Source organism: Mastacembelus armatus, chromosome 13 (genome assembly GCF_900324485.2).
Source record: "Mastacembelus armatus chromosome 13, fMasArm1.2, whole genome shotgun sequence".
NCBI classification, from domain to species: Eukaryota; Metazoa; Chordata; class Actinopteri; order Synbranchiformes; family Mastacembelidae; genus Mastacembelus; species Mastacembelus armatus.
Genome location: NC_046645.1, coordinates 9,550,739 through 9,568,898, shown reverse-complemented (window position 1 = coordinate 9,568,898; position 18,160 = coordinate 9,550,739). Strand labels below are relative to the sequence as shown.

Genomic DNA, 18,160 nt, shown 5'->3' with positions numbered 1-18,160 from the left:
GAAACAGCCTTATATTTACTGCACAAACATGACAGTGATAACTGTTTATGTAACAAGTCAATTTCATACCACAACAACAAAAATTAGGATCTCACAAATTATACCAATTACAGCAGTTCAGTATTTCCAGAGTTTCAGAGACAACCAGGCCATGGACGTTCATGAGTCAGGAGTTATGAGATTTCTCATCATGTTTAACAACCTCTGTTCCTTTTCATCTGTAGTGTGTTGTACATTAAGCAAGATCTGCTGGTGTGGATTTTTACCGAAACCAACTTCTGTGTCCTGCTTCTCTTAGGTGGTCCCACAGGAGCACTTCCAGTGCACAGTGTGTTACATGTGACCCTTTAAAAGGGTCCCTGTCATCATTAAGATAAAAGGCAGTCTCTCAAACATGCTTTAGCTCAACAAAGTGCTTCCTCTTTGGCACACTCATGTCTTTGGCACCTCTGTCTGCTGTCTCCAACAAACTCCTGTCTCTATCTGCTCCGCTCATATCACCGCACTTGTCCTCCCAACTTTTCCTTCTCTTTCTTTGGGATTTCAGGTTCTTTCCCATCCAAATCCAATGCCGTTTAGTCCACTGAAGTCCAAATTCAGTGTTAGTCAGTTCAATTTCCAAAAAGACTCAGGTCACAATGTTAAGTCCTGTTTAGGAATATCTCTGCTGGTTGAGAGATATAGTTGTTTTCAATGAGCTTCCTTCCTCTGCATAACACAACCAGTTATCTGCCACAGCAAGTGTCAGCTATTTTAGGATGCATGCGATATTCATTCTCAATACATGTCACTTCCTTCAATTTTTTTCCATTGCAAAACAAAACGGAGGAAGAGATTTGTACTCCGCAAACACTGCAATCCAGTCGTTTTGGTCTTAAGCTTTTAAATCTTCAACTCTAGTAGAAGTGCAGCACTTTCCCATTTTTCCATCGTCTGCTTTGCAAGGTCCAGTCATTGAGGAAACTGCTAAATAAACACACTGTAAATTGACAAATTCTTTCGGTCAGTTTCTTTGTTTAGTTCATATCAAGAAGAGTGACATAAAGAGTATGAAAAACAAGAGTGTGAGAAACTCAGAGAGACAGAGAGAGGCTGTCACAGACTGAGAAGTAGTGATATCACAGAAGGGAGGGAACACAAGCGAGGGCTAACTTGCGAGATCTATTTTTACATCCCATTTCAGAATGAGATAGTGTCCTTCTCTCACACCCCCTGCTGTGCAGGAAGCTAATGCAGGCCTATTTAATTAGACGTTGGCAGATTGTTGAGCCAACACTGTAATCCAATAGAACGTCGCACCACTATGGGGTCCTGCCTCCTCCGATGTCTCCTTCGTCCCATAATGCAGCTCAGTCAGCTCTTCGCATTTTCTCTGCCCTTCTCTCAGCTTGTGACATCAATTTCTATTAGCCTGTATTGAAACAAGATGTATTCTTCCCACCAGTGACTCACCCAGACACGCACACACACACACACACTGCCCACTCAACCTACTGCTCCTGGTTGAACTTGACATGATCCCCCCACCATTATACATTATCTTTCATGCTCATCTTATTAGCTTATAAAATGCCATGCGTATACTGTACATGTGTGTGTGTTTGTGTGGGTTCTCGTGTGTATTTATCTTCCAGCCCAGGGACAGTGACTTACATGCACTTGTCTAAGGAGTAAATTACCATAGCAATACAACTGTCAATACTGCTGTATCAATGAGGGGACACAAGTGGCAGGATCAATGAAAACATCTGAATAAGATGCCCTGTATGACAGGTACTTCCCTGCTTTACAATTCTAATACTTGTAAGGCTCTTGACCTCCTGGTCCCTATTTCTAATGCCCCAAAGACTTATTCATACACAGGAGGGGACTTTTGATGTGTAAACTTTCATTTTCATGGACAACGCTTTAACAATTAATGAAAGGGAAGATACAGTATGTGAGTACATAATGACACAGTAATAATTAGTATTACAGTTTTATGTGACGCAAAAAAAAAAAAAACATGGCTTATGTGGAAATTGAATTATCTGTGCAAACTGGACTGAGGGTATTGCATTTTTTTGGTTTTAGGTATTTTGCTTTTAATGTGTGTAGGTGAAAAGCAAATAGGAGTGGAGGGTGACAGCAAAGCTGGAGGACATTGCAGTTAACATGGCGCATATCACGTGTCACAGGTCAATTATAAACATTTATATTGCCCTGTAGATCTCAGTGATGTACTTGCATATATTTATATTGCCAGTTCATCTTCTACATTGCTAACGATCAGCGGGCCATATTGTACTTCTTAGTGCCCTACATGTATTTGATAACTTAAGTTGCTAGTGATTTCAAAGAGTAGATTTTACAAATCATATGATCAATTTATAAAATATGATGCAACCCTTATGTTACAGATTAACATACCCAACAGTATAAAAATAGTTCCCATTAGTTCCACCATAACCAGCGACAACCAACCAATTATAACATTTACACAATGCATCAGTAATGCATAATATACATTATACATGGATATTTTCATTCATTATGAATACTTTTAATATTTTATGGATATTTTGCGTATAATAGTTACATGCTTATGTTTTCAGTACATTTTCAATGCTTGACTTACTTGTAAGGGTGTGTTTTTATATTGCAGTATCTGAATACTTCCTCCATCCCCGGTCCTGGTCGGCCTTGTTTCATCTTTTTACAGCTGATGATGATGATGTATGATACGGGAATGAACAATGTGAGGAAAACATTCTGCAACAGATTTTTGTTGTCTGATCCTAATTAATAATCTTAATATCTTAAATTAATCTGAAAAATGTTGTGGTCCAAGGACTGAGTTTTTTTTTTGTTTTTTTTTTGTGAACATAAATCATCAGTTTACATCATGATTTCGGTTTCCTTGGAAACACCTCGCTTTGCCTCTTGACACATTAGCCAGGACCTGAGGCTAATTTCACTTAATAAATATAACATATTGCTAATCTTTACAAGTTCTTTAGGTCACTATTACAATGAAACTGCATTTCTCATAAAGGTATCCATGCAACTACTAAATGAAAAACTGTAATTACATTGCAACGAGCATATCCATCATTGAGTTGTATGTTTTCTAACATCAGTAAGATGTATTGATTTTTGCACTGCTCATACTTAGATTTATGGCTATGTGAAAACAACTAACAGCTTTATGAGTGTAACATTTACAGTACACAGGTGATTGATGCATATGTTGAAACCTAACAGCTATTTTCCATCACATTTAAACTTTGCCTTGACCACACACGTCTGTCATCAGTTCAGAGAGCATTCGAATGCGGTTGACAGATATATAAATGGTCATAAATGGTTCCCTGGACAGAATGCTGAAAAAGCATTTAACCCCAGAATGAATGATCCTGGACCTCCCCGGATTTACCCACATTAAAAAGAAGCTCGAGAATCCTGATACAAATATTGGGTGATTTGTCGGCTTTTTTGTCATTTTTTGACATTTTTAAAATGACATTTTGTAAACTTCAGACAGCGTGAATACATTCAGTACGAGATGAGTTAGGCCTGTGTTTCCAAAAGGCTTTTTGTAATTTAAGAGTCTGTGTACAAACATCTGATGATTGAAAAGCAAGTACTCGATTATACTCACACACAGATGATTGGATCTTACCAGCTTGTAAATACAGAGAAGCATGGGCCAAATGTTTAACATTTACATTGTGCCCTTCATCACTCTCCCTCTTTCTTTCTCTCCATCTTAGCATTTCATTTTTTTTCTCACACTTTTTCTCAGTGGGAAGGCAATGCACACATAAACACACACAAAAGTGTGCATAAACCAACCCCCTCCCCAGTGCATCCACTATACACCAAATGTCACCTTTTTAGGATGGAAACAATAAAATCCCCTCAGAGCGACTAATGCCCACAGGTTTCAACACGTACACCCTTGTTATGTCTTCTTCCCAGGGCAGGGAGTTATACATTATGTTATCTCCCTAATCTGCAAACCAGCTGCAACTGGAAATGAATTAATAACAAATAAAATGCACCCAGTACATAAAAATGTGTAGATTGCCCTGGGGCACCTAAACAGGAAACAGCGAAACAATTAGACTTCTTGTTTTGTTCTGACCTCTGTTTTGTTTTGTTCTGCTTAGCTGCTGAATAGCTGGAGCTGGAGATAGAAACTGTTGTTTTTCTGTGTCTGTAATCACCACAGTTAAAGCCTCCCTGGTCATAGCAGGGGTCAGATCTGTGTGAACACCCACTTTTCATCCCACAGTGAAATTAAATACAGTGTTACAGTTGAGCTCTATGAATGCTGTAATTCTCTTCTGACTGCATCCCACACTGAAGTGCTGTGGTTTGCCACCCAGGCCTGTACGGTGCATGCATGTGACACCGGTGATATGGTGTCCTAATTGCTGGCCTAAGTGCTATTGGAAGAAGTTTTCAGCAGATTTCTCTCTTGCTTTCGCTCCATTTGATGTCTTTGAAGTGGGTCTTTTATCTGCTCTTGCTCCTCATGGCTGTTGTCTTTGGTGCAGTGTTGTGTGCGCCCTGCTCTTTGAGCACTTCTAACATGTAACAAAAGCAAACCCTTAGAGGGAAGAGAAGAGAAAGGTAGCTCTCGCACTTACTTTCTCACATAAATTCATACACGCACAAGCATGACTGCAAACAGTGTATACAATCACATTTAGCCATTCAGATGCAAAAAAAAAAAAAAAACGCCTGTGCTGTCAGTAAGAACTGCTCTGTGTGATTGTTTAACGCTCCCTAATTTGATAAAAGGCCAAGTGCGGGAAATGAGAGAGTAGAGTATTTGTCTCTGGGGTTGTAGTGGGATAAATATAGCAACAAGACAGCACCAGTTGATATGAAGGATTCCATGGTGCGGAGTGCTGTTGTGATTCACCAGGCTATGATGATTGCTGTGTGTGTAGGTGTGTGTGTGTGTTTTCTCACATACATTTGGATTTATACAAGTCCAGTGTTGTTTTCATTCATTTGATGAACTGGAATATAATTGGCTCTTCGGCTCCTCCAACTCAGTGTGCAAGAATGGAGAAAGAGAGAAAGTGAGAGTGTATGAGCTGAGGAAGGAAGGAGAGACAGGAGGGAAGCATGCAGCGAGTGAGAAGGAAAACCAGGGAGGAGAAGCCAGAGAAAGCCTGCATGGCTGGCTCCCGGCTGGCTGCACAAGGGTGTGTGTCTTAAGAGTGTGTTGAGAGGAGAGTGAGAGCACTGGTCGTCTCCATGTCTAATCAGGAGAACACTTGTGTGTCCCCGTCTCAGTGTCTCCTGGGCCCCTCGGTGTGGGGGCCCTCCTCTCCAGCACAACACCTCAGGACATGCTGATAGCTGCCAGACCACTCCACAATGACAGACTCACGGTTCTCACACGAATGAAAAGTTTGGACTGTGAAGGGAGGTAAATGTTAAAAATCTGTCCATATTGAGTCAGTATGAATGCACAGACTCCATAAAGGTTGGTCCTTATGGAGATGCTAAATGTTACTGGACATTTATTATCCCTTCCTAAGATCACTGTCATACATTTTATTAAACTGCAGGAATGTCCTTGTGGTGCACAGTGTGTGCTCAATAATGAAAATAATGGCTCTCAAGGTTTATGGCTTTTTTTTTTTTAACTCATATTACAATAATATGTTTTCTTTATCCTTTAAATCACTGTTTATTTTTATTTATGAAAGATGATTTTGATTTCATGCCTTGAAACAAAATTAGATTTTTCAGGCCCAGGTTTTGCTACACTAAGTAACTGAATATGTAAATAATGTCACATAGCCACGCTTTTAAACTTGAGCGGTCACACATTGACTTATATGACACCAACCGGAGCAGGGACGGTCGCAGGACAGGCGCGTCCCCTATACCGGTGTTACTGTTCCATGCCAGGGTATAGCGATGCGCGCTCCCGGCTCAGCAGTTTCCCAGTTCCGTCTCCTCCATTACTGGCGAGGCTCCGAATCAATAATTCAATAGTTTTGGCGTCTAAATCCTGCCCCAAACGGCGAGATACACAAACACCCCAGACTCCAGTGCAGACTCTGTGAGATCAGTATTAATTAATAGCTAAAGACATTGTGTTTTGTGTGGAAATATCGGAAGGGTAATGCGAGCTGCCGTGTCAGGTGTTTATTAAATGTTCAATAAGAGGCGGTTAAGATGTCAGGAAATGAATCAGGCAAATTTGTAAGTCAAGTGAGGCAGTCGCTAATAAATTCCTTTTTTTTTCCCTTATAAAGACCTTTGTTTGTGAGCTGTGTATATGATTCCATGTAACCTACATATCCAACTTTAGACCATGACACAGAAACACGGAATATTTGCATTTAGTGGAGACGGGCGACAGGCCAAGCCGAGGCAGCTGGAATTACACTGAATCCCATTAACCTATATTACTTTGTGTCAAAACGTTTGACCATAATTTTAATCATAATTTCTAGCAATAATTTAAACACTGCTGCTGTAGAAAAACACAGATTTTGCAACTTGATGCAGTTAATGCATTTTATAATCCAGGCATTTATATGAGGCAGTTATATATTTAGAGTTATAATCTAGGCCATTAAAGCTGATCCGGAAAAACAAACACAGGATATAATTCAATTAAAAACGCAGCTTTGTTTATTTCATTATTAGGCAGATGGGGTGAGGTTATGGCTGCAGCAGAATGTAATTAGGCCCATACCGCAAGAATAACACTGTCGTTTCAAAACTAAATGGTGGCCACTTAGAAAAAGAACAGTAGAACAATGTGCATATATTTCAACTGCAAAACTTTATCTTTGAGCCAATGAACTGTCTCTTCTACTTTATTTCTCCTTCATCTGCTTGCACTGGAAATTACTAGTCCCCTTCTGCAAATGGTCCATAAGAATAATGCATCGATTTGGCATGGGAGCAGCAACAGGCACTATTATAATTTAGTCGACAATGGCCAATTAACATTGTAAAAATAATGTCAACCCATCAAAGAAACTTTAGTTAATTTATTACAGGAACGAAAAACATTTTTGTTTTCGGTGGATTCACGTTTCACATGTGATGGAAAAATGTAAAACAATTTAATGAATATTCCTTTTCCTTTTTTTTTTTTTTTTTTTTTTTTAAGAAACCCGTGCCTCAGGTAAGCTCACTTTCACTGTTATAAAAACATCAAAATTACATACAGAAAGCACATGATTTTTTTTTTAATACACGGGAATAAAGTAAAATACAAAATGAACCAACTCCCCACAAGGCATTCATAAAGCCACTAAATAATAAAAATAATGCATGTTTCTTGTGTATAAACATATTTTACACGTGTCCGTACCTGTTCCTCGTGTAGCTGTCGTTTGTAAAGATGGCATCTATGACATAATATTCTCCTTTTAAGGGGGGGGGGGCACATCACCACCTTGTGTATATGGACACTGGATCGGTTCAGCATAACCTACACAAATATGATAACATTTCTGGTGTGTCGCCTATAAGTTTCACCTTTACCAGAGAAGGTCCAAACAAGGTCAAATAGGCCAAACATTCAAGTGAGAGTTAACCCCTCCTCAGAAACCATAGAGGAAAAGGGGGACAGAGGAGGCTCACGTCAGCTCCTCCGTGAAGACAAACTCATGCAAACACTGCTGAGGCATTTTGAATATGGACAAGAAACAGAAGAGGGAGAAACACTGAAATATTGTCTCTTTTTTTTGTCTGTAGTTTGTCAAGGATTCCCGCTCTGTCCTTTTACAGAGAAAGTGTTTTTTGAAATATAACGAGGCCAGCCTCTATATAGGTTCAAAATGAAGTCATAACAATAATAATATAATAGCCTATTAAAACAGAACAAAACAACTGCAGAATGGTTCGCCTTGTTTGACAAAGTATCGACCGTCCCAGCTGCATCGTCCTCTTCCTCAATGTGTCCCGCCGCCCTCCTTCACAGGAAGACCTATCCATCCCATCCGCCACTTTGTTTTTTTTTTGTTTGTTTGTTTTGTTTTCTTTTGGTGCCTTCAAAAATCACGTCCGTGTAGGCTATCACGTCACAGTCTCTTTTTTCATTGTCTTTTCTTTATCTCATAAATAGCCTGTATTTTTATACTTATACTCGTCGTCCTTCATTTAAAAAAAAAAAAACATAAATATCGTCCATGGGTTTTGTTTTCACTTTGTTTTTGTTCAGTGTCTCTCAGTCGCGCGGATGTGCCAGATAGCGCGCGCGCACGCGCACGCCTCGTGTCCTCGTGTCCTCGTGCCTCCCCGGTGTCACAGTCCCAGCGCGGCCGTGTGCTTTTTGGCCTTCAGTCTCAGGTCGGCGATGCTGGAGTTCTTGCTGGTGTTCTTGGCGGCGGCGGCGGCAGCCACAACCGAGGCGGCGGACGCAGACTCGGCCGCGAGCGTCGCCAGGGGCAACCCGAACGGCGGCGCGGGGAACATCATGTAGGGCGCGTGCGCCGCCAGGTGAGAGTGCAGGTGATGCTGCGCGTGGGCCACGGCGCTGTCCAGCTGCAGTTGCGCCTGCACCTGAAAGGAGAAGGGCGGCACGTTGCAATGACTATCCTACGGGACGGGACGCACGGATGGGGGAGAGAAGGGGGAGAACATGCGTTAACTTTGCAGTGGGTTGTCTGAAGGGTCATTTCACTACTGTGGCTGTGCTAAATGTGAACTGTTTGCTCCTCCGAGGAGGCAAAGTGAACTGATGCTTAAAGAGGCGATCATTTAGCTGGAGTCATGGTTCAGTCCTGCAGCTTATCAAAGGTCAAATATGAGTTTTTATTTGGGCGTAAATAGCACGGCATCTCATCTGAGTCCAAACCTTTGGACCTTAGCCTAAAGGATAATGAACCCAAAGCAGAACAGTGGCACTCATAGTGAGGCCTGGACTCCGCTTAAATGAAGTGTAATATAAATTATGTATGCACCATATATATAAAGTCCACTACAGGTGCATGGTTCGATATGTCCAAAAAGTAAGTCTGTCCTTGGTGGCTCTGTGTGTAAGTATTACTTAGTTTCTGGTCTGCAGGCCTGTAGTTTTTGTTTGAGAACAGTGATAAGAAAACAGTCAGGGATTGCTGGTCTAGTCTAAACCACATCCAGACCTACTAATAGTCTATGCGTGTTTGCTCCAGTAAACCAGGCATATAATGATCCATAAAACAGTACGGGGAACTTTCCAATCAGACTGTGCAGGCTACGACATGTTGGCACTGAGTTTTTGTCAGTGTGGTAATAAGAGTTTAGTTACCCCCTACGTTGGATCTGGAGTCTCTGCATGGCACTTGTGCAGCGCCTGTGCCAAGACAGCAGTCCGGGGATTGGTCTGCTTTTAAAACTAGACGCTTCAAAGTAACTTGCCTGTTGGAATGGCATCCGTAAAGCCCCCACGTTGACATATGGCGCTACACGACAAGCTTCATACTGACTGGCTGCTCCGATCAGGACTCCTGCAAGAAGCACAGATGATAGCCTAATTGTGAGGAGAATATTCCAAACCACATATAGTAAACTGTAAGGTGAATGACGAGCAGTAAGATTGTTGTCGGAAAGTAAACTTTAATAAGTCCAAGATAAACACCCACTAAAGAAATCACAGTGCTTTTGATGGGATAATTAACTGGAGATACAAACCACCATCTAAACAGTACAGTGCGTAAAGATGAGGGATGTTTGCAGACATATGTAGATGCCCTGTTACAGGCCAAAATAGAGAAGAAGTAAATCTGTATTTCTGTCTTTGTGGGAGCATGCGGGATAAAAGCATACCTTTATGTAACTGGTTCTCCTGTTTTCTGCATTTGGCTCTTCTGTTCTGGAACCAAACCTGCAGGGACAGAAATTAATTAGAGACCTACTGATTGGCAGCTGCTTGTGAGGCCATGTGTAATTCCTGTCATAGTGACAACAACCGCAGAAAAACAATATCCCAGAGGAGCATTGAAATATTAATGACACTGCTTAACCCCAGATTTTAATTATTACATTTAGCCTACAACCAGGGAGAGAGTGAGGGGGTACAGAGAAAGAAACAAAAATGGAAAGGAGCGAAAAGCTGACGTAAAAAAATCTTATTAGGAGGAGAGAAACACCCTTGTTGGAAATATGCAGGACTGTTGGACTATAATAAATAACCTTGTCAGCGCTGGTTTCATCTTTCTATAGATTAGTGTCCCCGATGAGTTCAATGGACTCTCAGATATCGAATAGCTGCAGTGCTATTACGGTTCTGGACATCAGAGCAAGGCGATCTGAGAGCATCTCCCTGTTTCTCTTTCTATCTCCCTCTCATTAAATGACCGCTGAAATTAATTACCCTTATCTGCAGAAAATCCATGTCAGAGAAACGCTTAAATGCCTCGCAGTTTTGTCTAATCACCGCCATTACACGTACTTTCACACACACACATACACACAAAACGCTTCAAAGACAGCTCACTTGTCTTTTCCTCCTTTCGGAATCGACAAGCGTCAATTTCAGAGAAACGCCTTGGAACAGCTGATTAAACGATTTATTGCTATGATAATCTGCTTTGAATCTCCCAGACAAAGCTCGGGTTAAATTAGCCCACAATACAGCATGTCAGTCTGCAATCCCCCCTTACATTAGGTACACTCACACACACACACACACACACACACACACATACACACAGGGAAAGCATGATTGAAATATCATATCGATTTGGCTGTCAGCTGGCTTCATTTATTGGCCACAGTGTATGTCAATCGGAAACCTTTTTGTGCATGCATCAGGTATAATTTATTAGGATGATAAAAGCAAATGCTCTGCTGATGTTGGTTGATACAGGTTTTTTTTTTTTAAGAATCAAAATAAATGTGTGGTCTCGGTCTACTACTGCATGGCAAAAAAATGTATAATACTCTAAGACACAGAGAAGGAGAGCTGGTCTTGATTTGGGTAGAAAATAATACATAATTTATGTAAATCCCCGAGCTCTGCTCCTTGTTCGGGACACAATGAGCCTTATTGGTGAGATTCCAGTCCAGGCTGGGAGAGCCCTTCAAAAAAGCTGCCTTTAACTTTTTTTTTTTTTTTTTTTTTTTTTTTTTGGGTGGTGTTGGTGGAGGGGAAGGGGTGGAGGGGTGCAGTGTGGGTTGAGGACCTTTTGGGCCTGTTATATGATTTCTTTATTTCAAAACGACCGCCATATTCAGTGGGGAGACAAATGCCCAGTCCTCCCCTGAGCCGGGGCATACGGGATAAAAAAAAAAAAAAAAAGCCTGGAGTGAGATATTATAGCGTTTTGATTCATCAGATGAGAAGAGTTGTCTATATGTTCATTGTCCCTCTGCTCCCGTTACACAAGACATGTCTGAGCCCACCCCTCCCCTGACTGACTGAAGCCTTACTGGGTTTCTGCGCAGATGGTGTGTCCCCATGAAAAACGACAGCAGCTCTGACAAACAGGGCCGTGATAACAGACACCCCAGAAACTGAAGACAAATATTTGTAGGCTTGTTTGTTTCGGTGGATTTGGACAGTACTGATCAAAACGACTCTCGTGATACAAGCGGGGCCCTAATTGTGACAATTAACACGAATCAAATCATCAAAACATACAGAGAGAAAACTCATATAATCTAATAGTAATGGATAAATCACATTTTGATGATGAGCTCTTCTTTCTTGAAAAACCTTGTTAGAAATTTATAAACACCCCATGTTTGGGGTCAGGCCTGCTGAAGTGTGCACAAGTGTCTATGCACCTTTATCTTCAATATGAAAAACCACCAAAACAAAAACGTTATCATCCCCTGACAAATGTTATGGGGGCACTAAGCGTAGAGCAAAAATCAACAAGTACAAAAAATACAAGAGTAAGAATATGAGAGAAAATGGGAGGATATAATAATAATAATACTCATCATCATATAACAATAACAATTTGGGTCATAGTCTCAACCATCGTTTTTTTTTTTTTTTTTTTTTTTTTGATGATAAATATAATTCATTCTTAAATATGTTTCAGTGATTGGTGCGTTTTGTTTTTTCCTCCTAGATTTAAAAATATTCTCTCTAAGAGTCACTCTCGGTCAGATAGATCGTAAATATCGCCTCTGACATTATTATATGTTATTATTAATATTCTCAGTACGTTATTAATATTCTCAGTATATCTTTGAATCGACTCTTCCTACCTGAACTCGGGCCTCCGACAGTCCCAGTCGCTGACTGAGCTCCTCCCGCATGAAGGCGTCCGGGTAGTGGGTCTCGTCGAAGAGCCGCTCCAGCTCGTTGAGCTGCTCTAATGTGAAGTTAGTCCGACTTCTCCTCTGTTTGATTTTAGTCTGTGTCTCGTCCTCTATAGGCTTCGAGTCCTCTTTCCTTTCTTTCACGTCCGTGGTGCCTGAGGTGCAGACGCGAGGAGACGTAAACGTTAACATCATGTACGGTCGATGACCTCCAAACTCGTCATTATCACATATTTATAAAATCTTTTACATGTAAGATGTTTATAATATTAAAATTAGGCTTCATTCTCCTGCTAAGTGCGTCAGTTTGGCACAGCTCTGAACCTGGGCGGATTCTTAAAAATGAACCAAACAAGGTGCGCAAACTCTGGAACTCAGAGTATAAAAGGCAGAAAAATGCGCACTACATTAGCGACTATAGCTCTTTAAAAGAGAAAAATAATAAAAGATCAATCTACACATTTTTGGATTCAATCCTTGATCCCAGCAATTTAGTGCTGCTGAAGAAAGGAAGGAAGAAAGATAGACATGCCCTCTCAGCCCTCAAACATCACAGAGCTATCAGACCTCGGATGTTTTGTAGAGCTACATAAAGCTCTTTAATTATTAACTGCTTATAAATATGCAACGCTGGGTCCACTGTTGGATGTCTGATGCATGCTTGTCGCAGTTCCGCTTTTAACCACGCAGCCCATGACGAGCAGATGTCATTTTTTTTTTTTTTTACAAGCCACCCAACTCTAAACCGTGTCCTGTCATGTTTTGTCCAGGGTTCACATCGTTTAGGAAAAGACGGAACAGTTTCTTCTCTCACTCGTGAAATGTGAGAAAACAGCAGGGATTAGTTGTATTTAATTACACCTTTACCCTTTAAACGACGATTATACGCTCAAATTATTCATTTTTTAAGCTCCTGTTTATTTTCTTCCTGCAGTAAAACATAAAACCCTGAATTATTATTGGATATTTAATCACCCTGTGTTTCATATATTTGGACGAGAGCGTCAGATTTGTATTTAAACCATCTTGCACTTGATGTGCACTCACACCTGAAAACAGACCCTCCCACCTTTTGTGTGCAGTGATCTTCGATTTGTCTTCTCTTAGGTAAAACACTGAAGCTAAAAAAATACAGAGATTCTTGAGATTCCCGACAAGCATTGTAATGTATAATGAATAAAAATAAACTGCAGCTACCTTGTAAGCTGTGAGGCTTCCAGTCAGTGTAAAACAGGCTAAACTGCAGCTTTTCTGAAAACTTTAAACAAATTAAGAGAAGCTGTGCAACTAGGTTATTAAAAATATTAAAGACTTTTATGAATTGGTTTAATTCGTGTCCCATTGTACAGGAATGGTTAGAAGTTTCCCAAAGGAGGCCTGGTTTATTATGGCTTTTCTGATGCACTAAATTTGTAAATGTGTGAAACTTTTAAACTGCACCCCAGCAAGACTCGAGACTACCAAGCTGCAACAGTAAGGTGTAGGGAACAGCTTTTAAGGAGGATCTTGGCCGTGCACCATGATCCAAAATAAACGACACTCTCAGAAAGCACCGGTTAGACTAATGATTTCCCCGCGGTCACACTGTCTAACTTACGTGGACACCGACACTGCCGGTCTACGAGAATCTTCAGTACAGGCCTATCCTTCCTATCCATTTGGATAAAAACAAAAACGAAGATGTTTTAAATCTGTTTCGCGTGATTGTGATCGATGTATGATGTTCGATTACTCTCTTGACTTTATTTCTCCTCTGTTAAGTCCTCTAGACATCTCTGTACACCATGCAGTCCTACCGTCAATGAGTTTGGGGCTTCCGGCGTCCCTGATTCTTTCCGGGCCGAGCATGTCCGTTTCCCTGCCCGGCGAGAGCGCAACGTTCCTGGTGACGGCGGTCGCCTCCTCTCGGCTTCCCGGCTCCGCGGTTAAAGGCTCCCTGCTCCCCGCTCGCGTCGACCCGGTCTCCAACACCTCCCTGTAGGTTATCACTTCCTTCTTCTCCTTCACTTTCTGATCGAAAGACTTCGATACGAAAGCGGTGAGCTCTTCCATCACTGCTTTCTCTCCCCTTTTAAAAAAAAATCTCGCACACACTCACTCACACACTCTCTCCCTTTGCTCCACGACAGCTTAAGACATCAATGGTGTGGCTCGTTTTAAAGTCGACCCCTTGAAAACGATACGAGGTGATGCTGCCAACTCTGGAAGAAGGTAAAAAAAATGTAAGAAGATTTATCTTCTCAGCCAATTCCTCCTCCTTTGGTAGCGGAGTTGGGAACCTGCTGGTGATCGTCTATTGAAGTCACAGTATTTATACTTTGCGGCGCCTTGCCCCCTTGATCCGTGCAAATTACCTCCCCTCAGGATGCCGGGATGAGCCCCCCTTCCCCTTCACTGATATGGGAGAGAGAGAGAAGAGGAGTAAAAAAAAAAAAAAACCAAAACATTAAGCCTGCACCGTCGCTATTGGCCATTAATCCGAGATTGACAAGAAGGACTAATTAATTTAATTAAGCGCTCATTCGCTGTTATTGTCCTGAGTTAGTTTTTTAAACACCCGAGAGATGGTCACGTCTCTCTCTCTCTCTCTCTCTCTCGCTCTCTCTCTCTCTCTCTCTCTCTCTCTCTCTGTAGGGGTGTGGCTTAAAAATCAGAAAATGACAAGAGAGTGGGAAGCACATGGGTGAGGAGTCCTTCCTCACTATATCTCTGTGATCTGGGGGGAGAAATAAGACACAGCGATGACACGGAGAGAAAAGAGGCAAAAGCGAACCAGCTGGGATGCCGGGAGAAGCAGCAACCGCTTACACAATGAGCCTTTCAGAGGAAGTGATCATATTTTGGCTTTAACCCCAATTGCACACAGTTGTCTTTAGGCCTGGTAAATCTATCCATGTTTACGGCGTGTCCAGCCAGGGTGCTTTGATTTGAAACGGAATTTCACCACAAAACATAAAAATAAAGTTAGAAATTGTAAATAAAACGGCGCTTTGAGGCCCAATTTTCTATTCTAAAAGCCATAATAGCCTATTATTATTATTATTATTATTATTATTATTAATACTATTATTATTGATAATAACAACTAATACATATAATAATAATAACCACAATAATCGTGTTATTGTACATTCACGATATTAGGCTGTATATAAAATCTATGAATAGAAATTAGCCTGACACAAAAGTTTGGGGGAAATTATTCAGTGTTTCTGTTCTCCAGCGTTTGGTTTCTGATCAGCAATTATGTATTTTAAATTGTCATCATTAGTGAGACTATATCGCTTAGTATTAATTCTCGGTGGTCTTTTTAAGCCATTAGGATGTTAAATAGCAGCTAAACGTTTAATTATAGTGCCTCTTGCGATGCCTTGCCATTGGGCTCACTAATTAACGTTTTCAACTCGCCTTTTTTTCCCCGCTGAAATGATTGCCTATGTTTGCGAAAATAAATAAACGGTGGCGGTGGAAGGTAAGTGAACGCCGCGGATAGAGAAAGAGAGCAATTAAGAGAGAAGAGGAATCAACATATAGTCAGATAAGAAACGGGATACATCGGGATTTGAAAAATGTCGGGGTGAATTTGATGCAAAACGAAGCGTGTTTATTGATAATCTATATAAAGCCCTATTTCCACACAACGGGTTCTAACAATTCCCCTGATTAAATATTAACGATGTTTCTGCTTGAACCCTAGGCATTAATTACTGTAATTTCTGCTGCATCTGAAAGCAGGATGAAATCCTAATCGCAGTGATAAGCAGACTCTTGTATCTATTTGCAGTGAAAACCTCCTTCAGTTGTTTCTTAGCCATTCTTACACACCTTATTGATTCATAAACGCTACCAGTGGTCGTTCCACCTGCGGCCCCGTTATGTGTCTTTGAATTTCACGAAGAAATAAATTATGCTCTGTGTATATATACCTCTCTTTATTAATATAGGTTGTTGTAAAACCAACTTATTAGCCTTTCTCATGAAAATGACCACTGACTGCAACTCGCACATGCTGTTCTTATTGTAGGCCATCTTGTTTGCATTGCCTGATTAAAACGAAATACAACTAGACTGTTGATGAACACAAATGAACATCAGCTTTGTCTTTTAAATTGAGGGGACTGAACATAGAATAGAGTAGGCTACTATAGCATAAGACTAAAAATAAGTGAGGAAGGTCCAGTATGTAGCTGCTCCGTTAACCTTCAGTGTGTGTGTTATCACCCATAGTATATGTTCGGTGTTGACAAGTCTTTTTGTCCTCCAAATAACTTGCAATAAGGTAAATATTGTTGTCTCACAGAAAGAAGACACACTGGAATAAAACTGTATGAATGATGGTTTATATTAATTAAAAGTGTTTTAATGGCAACAGGAGAAGTGCTTACGTATTTGAGGCTTACTGATGAAAAACTAATTGAAACCCTTAACGCCGGACTCCAGCGATTGCTCTGTGTTTGATTCTGCTGTCTGACGCCGATCGATGATTCCCAGTTCGACCAGCAGGGTCTTCGGAGCTGTGCGTGTGGTGGAGTTCGTGCTTCGGGACGGTTTAAAGGTGACGAGCGGGTTTTTTTTCGTTTCAAGGTAATGTTTTTGTTTTGCAGTACTTTTGTTGTCCTCGTAACATTTACTGACGGCAGTGTGGGGCACGTTTATCGGACGGCTTTACGCAAAACAAGCGCTAATGTTGCTGCCTCCAAGCATTAGTGGAGTTAGCACCGTTAGCCTGCTAGCTAGTGATCACAGGAAAACACACAATTTGATCTTATTTATGTTTACGATACATGTTGTATTGTTTGCTTCTACAGCCACGTATCTCTTGTGGACCTCTGTGGTTAAACCAGGTACAATAATACATCATTTTGTGCACGAGATAACTAGGATAGCGTTAGAGAAACGTACTATTGGCTTTGTGGATTAACGTTAGCTACGTAAGTTGGCTACGTTACTTTAGTTTAGTGTGTGTCATGTTGCTGCTAAAAGTTGTCGCTCCTGTGTGTGTGTATGGCAGCTGACAGTCGACCAGCATGGGTCGGCGCTCATCCGACAGTGAGGACGGGAGTCGGAGCAGGAGGAAGCGAAAACAGCGTCGCCGGTCCTCCTCCTCCTCTTCCTCTTCTTCGTCCTCATCCTGCGGTAGCAGGGTGACCAGCAGCCGGAGCCGGAGGTCCAGTCGTCGGAGCCGGTCTCGCTCCAGAGACAGGGACAGAAGGTGAGAGGTTTTCTTTTAGCAGCTGGCTGTGCTACTATAGTGTCCTTGTGCAAGGCAGTTTGTGTCACCTGCTCTGGTGCTCTCCTTTCATTTGAACCTTCCTCTGAAAAAAAACATTTCACTTTTCTGTTGGTGCTTCTTCCAAGTTTTTTTTTTTGGCAGCAATTACTGTAAATTGTAAATATTGAACATACTGTCTGGTCTGTACACTTTTTATCATCCATAGTCTAAGACTTGATTTTAAAAAAAAATCTTTCTGAAGACACAAAGCTATAGTTTCTATATTTCTCACCATTCTGCTGGATGTTTCAGTTTAGGCTGATGTACACTTTTACACTTAAACACAGCAGCTTTGGTAGCGTTACTGCCAGTATTCGTCTGATATGGCTTATTTTCTTACAGTGGGCAGTGGGACTTGTAGGAGTAGGAAGAGCACAGTTATTACTATTAATATGATTCTGTTTGTGTGTATGTGTCCCAGTGATCCCACATGCACACAAACCATGAAACTCAAACAGCTAAATGTGTCATTTATATGGTAAGTTTTTACATTTGCATTTTATAGAACATTTAACAAAATGAAAAAAAGCTTGAAAACAAACTCATTGGCATTGTTTTGCTTTGTACTTAAAAATATCTTTGTACACTAATAAAGGTAGCTACCACTACTAGATAGCAACTGAAATAGAAGTTTGGTTTTTCAGAGGTTAGACTGTTACAACT

At 41.0% G+C, this 18,160-nt stretch overlaps 2 protein-coding genes across 5 annotated transcripts in view; one reads left to right on the top strand and one right to left on the bottom strand.

The window, feature by feature from the left end:
• Positions 1-8,274: 8,274 nt before the first annotated feature.
• shox2 (shox homeobox 2) lies at positions 8,275-14,298 on the bottom strand. 2 transcript variants are annotated; one of them, XM_026298469.1, is made up of 5 exons: positions 14,022-14,298; positions 12,172-12,380; positions 9,778-9,835; positions 9,370-9,458; positions 8,275-8,568 (listed from the first exon to the last, which is right to left on the bottom strand). In XM_026298469.1, the coding sequence occupies exons 1-5, from the start codon at positions 14,275-14,277 to the stop codon at positions 8,275-8,277; spliced, it is 906 nt and encodes a 301-aa protein (XP_026154254.1). In that variant the 5' UTR covers positions 14,278-14,298. The 2 variants fall into 2 exon arrangements, with proteins under 2 accessions (XP_026154254.1, XP_026154253.1); XM_026298468.1 differs by having other exon boundaries at positions 8,275-8,532; positions 14,022-14,277.
• A 2,381-nt stretch (positions 14,299-16,679) lies between these two features.
• Positions 16,680-18,160, top strand: part of rsrc1 (arginine/serine-rich coiled-coil 1) — a 102,963-nt gene continuing 101,482 nt past the window's right edge. The window contains exons 1-2 of one of the 3 annotated variants that reach the window (XM_026329462.1): positions 16,680-16,780; positions 17,237-17,437. In XM_026329462.1, the coding sequence (XP_026185247.1) occupies positions 17,253-17,437 (185 nt within the window). In that variant the 5' untranslated portion in view covers positions 16,680-16,780; positions 17,237-17,252. Of the gene's footprint in view, positions 16,810-17,047; positions 17,070-17,236; positions 17,438-18,160 lie in introns of those variants that run through there. The other 2 variants (XM_026329452.1, XM_026329469.1) reach the window with 2 other exon arrangements.